At 39.0% G+C, this 8,156-nt stretch overlaps 1 protein-coding gene across 1 annotated transcript in view; it reads left to right on the plus strand.

Annotated features, from left to right (window-relative positions):
* Positions 1-7,749, plus strand: part of BACH1 (BTB and CNC homology 1, basic leucine zipper transcription factor 1) — an 11,832-nt gene extending 4,083 nt beyond the window's left edge. The window contains exons 2-5 of the mRNA XM_009082062.1: positions 1-16; positions 212-1,397; positions 3,030-3,236; positions 7,227-7,749. The exon at positions 1-16 is cut by the window's left edge and continues 199 nt beyond it. Coding sequence (XP_009080310.1) covers positions 1-16; positions 212-1,397; positions 3,030-3,236; positions 7,227-7,688 — 1,871 coding nt within the window. The 3' untranslated portion in view covers positions 7,689-7,749. The remainder of the gene's footprint in view (positions 17-211; positions 1,398-3,029; positions 3,237-7,226) is intronic.
* The last annotated feature ends 407 nt before the right edge of the window (positions 7,750-8,156 follow it).

The raw sequence follows: 8,156 nt of genomic DNA on the forward strand, positions 1-8,156 counted from the left end.
GAAAGAAGTGTACAGCGTTGTCAGAAGGGAAACCCTAAAATTGGCAGTGCAGATGATGGAGACCTAGAAATAGATGACGAAGCAGAAGAAACTTTAGAAAAGGAATGTAGTCAGACTCCTGATGCAAAGCTCTGCAAAGATGAAGAAAATGCTAAATCATTGCTTGCTGTCCAAGAAAATGCCAATCAAAATTGTGATCCTGTACATTCAGAAAGCGTTGTCAGAAGGGAAACCCTAAAATTGGCAGTGCAGATGATGGAGACCTAGAAATAGATGACGAAGCAGAAGAAACTTTAGAAAAGGAATGTAGTCAGACTCCTGATGCAAAGCTCTGCAAAGATGAAGAAAATGCTAAATCATTGCTTGCTGTCCAAGAAAATGCCAATCAAAATTGTGATCCTGTACATTCAGAAAGGGGTGGAATTTCCAGCTCATCTTCCCAATGCCCAAAGTATAGGAAATTTCAGAAAGCTTTTGGAAATGACAAAGTTCATACTTCTGAGTCCAGTTCGAGTATTAAAGACATTCAGGTGCTACCATTTGCAACTTTGCTTGAGAAGGAAATACCTGATAATGATGGCATACCAAAAGCTCAGGAGTGTGTACCTGTACAGCTGGTCTCGAACTGTGAAGAGACTCAGGTAAAAATGGAAGAAGAGGAAGAAGGAGTTCAGAAGAAGGAAGAGTCGAGGAACGACTCTGTAACTCGGAATGTGCCATATCCTATGGAGAAAATGGATCTTGCTGCTTTCCCCCAAAATTCTGCTGCACCTCATGGACTCAATTCTGTGTCTATTTTACATACTTGTGAGCAACACAGTAACTTGAATTTCAGTAGTATGCAAAACAACACAATCTTAGCTGAAAAAACTGGATCAGGTACCAGAGTGGGGAACGACAAAATTGAAAGTCAAGGTGACACATCTCCAAAGGTAGATTTGTGCACTAGGGAAGCCACTAACATCACATCAGCTGGTGATCGAAGCAGTGTGGAGAGAGAGGTAGCCGAACATCTAGCAAAAGGATTCTGGAGTGATATTTACAGCACAGAAGCCTGTCAAATACATTTATCACCTGCAGTTCCTAAAGAGTGCTTGGAGCCAGTGTATTCAGGGAAAAAATCAGAGTGTCCATGGCTGGGTATCAGGATCAGTGAAAGTCCTGAACCTTGCTCTCAGCGAACTTTCACAACACTGAATTCTGTCAACTGCCCCTTCATAAGCAACCTTAGTACTGAAGGATGCTCCAACAGCTCTGAAATAAGCAGTGGAGATTATGTTCAGGGGCAGCAACAAGAACAGTGTCCCTTTAATTATGTGATAAGTTTGGGAGAAGATTCGGAGAGTGACACTGAGGGAGACAGTGAATCCTGTTCAGCAAGAGAACAAGAATGTGAGGTAAGAACATCCTGGGGTATCCTTTGCTTCCTTGTCTCTTAAGACTGTTCAGAAATCTTAATTCTGAGTTTCGTCTGTTTCTGGGATTTTTTTTCCTGTGGCTGCTTGTTTTAAAAGTGTGGGAACAGAAACTTTAAATAACCAATCAAAGGTTTATATGAGAGGTCACTGTTAATTCAGGGAGACTTGCAAAATACTTTTGGTAGGATACTGAAGTGGTAGATGATTGCATTTTATATCTCTTGAGATACTTTACTGGAACGACTTTATCAGAAGAGGTTAAGAATCTTAAATCAAGGCATGGAGGTTCTTTTTTGGATTTTTTTTTCTTTTAACTGCTTCAGTTAAGCTGAAGAAAGCTCCTTGGAACCTTTGTTTTATAGAAACTTAGCAGTTTTCTTGGTTTTATTCTGAGTTGTGGGGAGAGGGTGGGAGAGAAATGATACTTCAGATTTACTGTGGAATGAAAATTAAGTTTTCAAGCTGACTTCAGTGGCTGTCTTTTCAAGACTTAAATAATATAGCTTTTCTAAAAGTAAGATTTTAGCTGTTTCTCCAATTGCAGTAGTTATTTGGCCCTTCCTGTGTTTGTTACTGATTTGGGAGGGGGTTTATTATTAGCAGATTATTTTTTCTTTTTATTATTTTTTATTAGCGAGTTATTAGCAGATGCCATACATGAGTAGTCTAATCCTAGAAGATTTTGCAATATACCTAGGACAGTTTCTGTCTTGGTTCTTTGAATTGTGGAATTGCAGTGTAACTTTGTGTGTGATGGATCATTTAACGTTCAGAAAATTCAGTTGTTTTTAAAGCACTAGTTTTTTTTCTTTGCAAAATCCAGGCCCTTAGTGGGACTCAACTGGGAAGCTGCCATCAATACAAAAAAGTTGGCATGCCAAGCCAAAGGCCAAAATTGGTTAAATACATTCCTCATCTCTGAGGGCAATATGCCTCCTTTTTATTTATTTTTTGCCTGTATGTCACTAGCAGTAGCCAAACACAGAAGAAGTTTCTCTGTGTGCTTTTTAAACTAAGTTGAGACCTTTGATCACATCAAGGTAACACGTTCTGCTACTTGCTATGAAACAGTAACAAGAGCCTTGGTTTTTCTCTCTTCTCCAGCAATAAGAATTACAAGACAAATATTGTAACTTGTATATTTTAAGGAAATGCCTGTTTCAGATCAACTTTTCCTGCAGGAAATAAGTATAGGTCTAAAAATGTATGCAGGATGCAGTTTTAATACTGTACCCTCAGCTTTGGGGAAACTTATTAGACTCTGTTAGTGAGTCTTGACACGTATTTTGTGCCTCACCTAATTGTAGATTATCTTCTTAGAGTGTATCAACTAATTATTTGCTGCACACACAGATAAATTTGGTCCTATACTGAATATGCTTTTGAGGGTCTAGTGTAAATGTGCAGAGTACTTTGTTACTTCACCTGTGCTTGAAATAATACAGTTGAAACCCCTGAGTGTTAATCCACATCATCTGATGGCTGCACTGGCTTGTTCCTGTCTCTGAGGTATAGCAAGAGGGGTTGTGTGGTGAAGAACACTGAATTGGCTTGTTGGTGTTTGTGTGTGTCAGTTTTGCCTTTGATTTATAACTGTACCTTACATTCTAGGTAAAACTGCCATTTAATGCACAGAGGATTATCTCACTCTCCAGAAATGACTTCCAGTCATTTCTGAAAATGCATAAACTGACTCCGGAGCAGTTGGACTGTATTCATGATATCCGAAGACGAAGTAAAAATAGGATTGCAGCGCAGCGATGTCGCAAGAGGAAACTTGACTGCATACAGAATCTGGAATCTGAAATTGAAAAACTGGTATGTATAAATACTAATTCCATTGTCTTGAGTCTTTCTCTGAACATCTTGACTGGTTGTCTGGAAGTAGTTTGAGAGTGAGGAGGATTAGTACTTTTTCCACTTGAGCCTAGAAAACTTTTATCAGTCTAAGGTAACTTCTTGATAGCAGTTCTAGAATCTTCTGTGCTTTGCTCTAAAGTACACACACTTTTCCTTCTGTGGACTTGTTTCCATTCAAATAGAAGTGCATCACAGCATAATTTTTGGTGAATGATGTTTCTGAAGCCCATAAGCTTTGAGTTTATTTGTACAGAATGATTCCCAAGCCATTATCCCACACTGTTTTCTGCCTCTTCCCCTTTCTTACTTTGCTTTTCTTCTTCAGTTCTTGGTATTGCTCATGATCAAGTCTGCAGTTATGCAATTGTTAATTGTGTAAGTACTGTTCTTGGAACATATCAGCATTGGCTGGTGAACAGTTTCCTAAGTCTTGATTCTAAAATATGAGACCCTAGTGGAAAGGCAGAAGATACAGAAGAACTTGGGGAGTTGCATCAAGATTGTAGCTGAGGAATTAATGCCTCCAGATTTCTCTGCAGCCATCTGTTACTATGATCTCTCCTTCTTAAGAAAGCAATAGAAAGATAAATACATAACTTGAGAGAAGTGTAGATAATGTTAGGTTAGGGTTATCCACAAAAGAGCAATGGCAAGAAAATAACTGAGCGGCTTTTTAGGAAAAAAGTCTGTTTCTGACCTTCTCATCTCAGTTTGACAGTTGATCATACTGTGTGCACTGAATAGTTGTTTAGGACTACTGTACTCTTACTCTTGTTCATGGAGCATTGTAGACTTAGCATACATTAATTTGGTATCTGCTTCAGCTAGGACATAGCTGTTGTGTTGTACCTTTCTTGACTTCAGAGTGAAAAGGAAAATAAAATTAGAGCCAAGTACCAAGGGATAGAAAATTTATTTTCCTGAAATGATCCATCATCTTTCATTACACATACTTCTGCAGCAAAGGAGATAGACTTTGGAGGAGAGCCTGCAGTGCCATACAGCTCTGATGAGCTGACAGAGCTGGTCATTTGTTGTGCCCAGTGGTACTCTGGGAGGGAGGGAGGGAAATCAGGTGATTGTGTTAATAACATTATTCTGACTGAAGAGAGACATTGCATTTCTGATGTTGCAGAACTTTCTGCCTGGTTTTGTCATCATGTTGTCCTCTGTTATGTAACTCAGTAGTATTTTGCAACACTTGGGTGGGGAATTAAAGATTGATCTGCAAGATTAGACACGTAGTTGTTCAAATGACTAATAAGTACAGTGTAATATCCTTTCTTTGGATCTGTGCTGGAACAGACTGAATGTCTGCAGTTTGACAGATGGAAGTGTGCAAGATCTAGATAATGAGTGCATAGTCTTGAGAATTTTGAGGTGAGGTCCAAGTGAATGAATCATGCTCTAGGCACAAATGTGTTCTAGTTGCATGTTTTTTTCCAATTGTGTGTATAAGTTTCTTCAGAAATTCCTGAAGAGGCCTTGTTTGGAGCTGTTGAGCATGTCTGACAGCAACAGATGTTGTGTGCCATCAAACTTGTGTGAGTTGTACGCAAATACAGAAACACTAAGATCTGTCTAGGCATGATTTCCAGATGGGTGGAAGAAGAGAGACATCTGTGATGGGCAGTGGTACACCAAGGTTGCTTCATGCCTGTTGGCTCCTGCCTTGTTCCTGTTCCCCAGGGTCAGTCATGTGTTGCAGGCCTGTTAGTCTTCTTCTCACAGTATCCTCTATAATGTGGCTTCGAGAGAGGATAATATAGCTAATAAGTGTAGCTATAGTTTGAAAACTCTTGACAAGTAGATAATATGTTGTACTGTAGCCTGTTAGGAAATACTGTATAGTTAAATTACTCATCCTGGCTTCCAGTATGTGCAGCATGTTGTCTTGTATCAATTTCTAGTTGATGTTGCTTATAATTTTTCTCTTGGATTAGAAGTTAGTATTTGGGAGAATTACCTTTATGAATTTCTTTTGGTCTTCTGTACTAATAATGTCTTTTTTGACCCACCCATAGAGTTTTTGCTTGTTGACATTTCAGGTGAATCTGTGTTCCTGTTGCTCACTAATGCACCATACTTGAGAATACATGTGGGCCACTTAAGGAGATGTTGTCATATTAGAAACAGCGTTTTCAGAGCAGCTGTGTATATTCGTATTCTCTCTGCAATGTGCTCTAGGACAACCCTCCTTGAGCAGGGAGGCTGAACCAGATGACCCACTGTGGTCCCTTCCAGCCTTACCCATTCTGTGATTCTCACATAAAACTTTACAATGAGGGTACTTATAAGGGAGAGCAGAGTATAGGACAGCTGGCTTCAAGAAGCACTATTTCCCTGGAGACTCTGTAGCTGAGGAGGAGGGTGTGTCAGCAAGTGATCCAAGAAATGTAACTGAGATCTTGTTATATATACTCTAACAGGGTGAGGTGTGTGAACTCAATACCTTCTTCCCCAGCAGAATTAAGAGCTCTCACTTTATTATGACCTTTAAACTAGCTGACATTACTTTGCAGTGTTACTATAATGCTGTTAAAATAAAACAATAATACTTAAATACATTAATCTGTCAACAGCTTTGGTGAGCAACTTATGCTGGAATAAGTATTTCTGCATTTGATGTTTATGTTAAGCAGCAGTCCAGATAATTTCAGTGATCTGTAATACACAGCTCAGTGCCTCTGCATACTTAAAAGGTCTATAAAGTGATTTTAGATTGGGAGACCTGGCAGCAGCTCTTCCCAGTATGCTGACAAGTAGTTTATTAGCAAAGCTCTTTCTAATGATGTTAGGCAAAACGGACTGGCAATGACTGCTCCTCTTGCCAAATGCTGCCTAAACTTGGTTCTTTCGAAATGAAGTTGTAGAGATTGCAGTTGGACTTTTCCCTGCAAAAGGGGATGTGAGGAGGGGTGAAAACAATTAAACTTCCCAGGAGTGAATTGGCATAGCTATAGTGGTAACGCACGGTCCCTGTGATTAAAATTTACAATTTACTTTTTAAAAATTGTTTAAGGCTTTGTATGTCTTCAACACTCTCTCTTTTAGTTAATTACAGAATTGAAAGTGTATATGTCGTGACGTGTTTGATTTCTGGGTTCTTTGTCCTTTTTTTTTCAACTGCTTCATTATGGTGTTGTTTCCATCACTAGTCTTCTCAGTTATCAGTGTCTTTCCATCTTCAGCCAGTTGTATCAGAAGTCTCAGAAAAATTCACAACGTTTGAAGTAAAAGCAAAAAAAAGCAAACAGCAAAGGGTATCTTTTTTCTACTTGATATTCATTAGAGAATTGCCATCCTGTTTGCTACCATGTATTTGGGCAATCCTACTACATTTTGTAGCTAGGTTGTAAGTTCTTCAGCATGTCTTATTTTTTGTCTTATGCTTTTTATTTGCTTTAAAAACTCAAGTTCTTAACTCCATTGTTTGTCATACAGTGGACTTGGCACTTCTTGGGAATGGAAGTTATTTTCACTTAGTGGAATAGTATCAATAGTGAAAATGTAATGTTTGTTTCCCAGCATTTCAATTTTAAAATGCAGATCTCTGTGGAGACTGCTCTGCTTAACATTTTGTTGACCCAATGGTAATGGTTTAAATGTGTTATCCTGTAGAATTAGTGTTTCAAGAATATTTATAGTAAGTGAAACTAGGTTTTGTTTTTTCAATAACTACAAATTACTCTCTTGGCTGCAAGCATGAGCTGAGAAAAAGTTGTATGTCTGAAAAATCATTTCAAATAGCTGAGTTGGTGATGCTTAGAGAGAGATTAGGATTGGCCTTTTGATACACATTTGATTGTGTTGCCATTTACCTTCTTATTGCCAAGTTACTTCTGTTTGTGTAAACCAGATTATTTACAGTCTTGGTTTAGCTTTGATAGGACCATAAACCATAGGTTTTTTGTTAAAATATAGACTAAAAGATTGTTCTTTTCGCAGCAAAATGAGAAGGAGAACTTGCTGAAGGAAAGAAACCACATTTTATCAACTCTGGGTGAGACAAAGCAGAATCTGACTGGACTTTGCCAGCAGGTGTGTAAGGAAGCAGCCTTGAGTCACGAGCAAATACAAATACTCGCAAAATATTCTTCCTCAGACTGTCCACTCTCATTTTTGTTCCCGGAGAGAGAACGAACAGCTCCACCTGATAGTGAGCCTGCGGTACCAGTGTCTGTAGAATCAGCAGATGGTCTTTCAGGTGTTTCATCTGGAAACAAGCAGAGTTCTTGTTACCAGTGTGTCAGAAGCATGTGTGATGCACCATATGATCAAGGACAAGAACTGCATCCAGCGTCTGTAAGAACATTGGAGAAAACATCACTGTTGGATCAGTGTGGACAGAGCAGTGGCATCACAGACTTCTGCCAGCAAATGACTGACAAATGCACTACAGATGAGTGAATCTCTTCTTTTCCTATTGCCAGCCACTCAACATTGCAACTGAAAGTGAGACTGAACATTATTGGAAAGTAACTAAGTGAAAGGATGAAATTTTATCTTTTGAAACTACATGGACAATTACATGGTCACTATATTACTTGGCAAGCTCTGGGTTTGCTCTGTGCATTCTAGGGTGTAATTTGTATGTGTCAGCCTTGGAGCTTTTTCTGTGTAGCAATGCCAAGGAGAGTTGAGGAAATTTGTTGGAAAGTATAATCTCCATGCACAGATGCTTCTTTGTGAGGGAGCTTTCATTCACCTACAGAGTAGCCTTTACTCTGATTTATGCCACAGTACCTAATGCCACTGTGTCTCAGTGACAGCCTCCTAACAGCTGTTTGTGCACAATGACTTCTATACCTGGAATTCTTCTCTCTAAGATTTCTTTTTGGCTGGTAGATGAACCTTAAGAAGCATATATAGCTCTGT

Source organism: Acanthisitta chloris, unplaced genomic scaffold, assembly GCF_000695815.1.
Source record: "Acanthisitta chloris isolate BGI_N310 unplaced genomic scaffold, ASM69581v1 scaffold16839, whole genome shotgun sequence".
NCBI lineage: Eukaryota > Metazoa > Chordata > Aves > Passeriformes > Acanthisittidae > Acanthisitta > Acanthisitta chloris.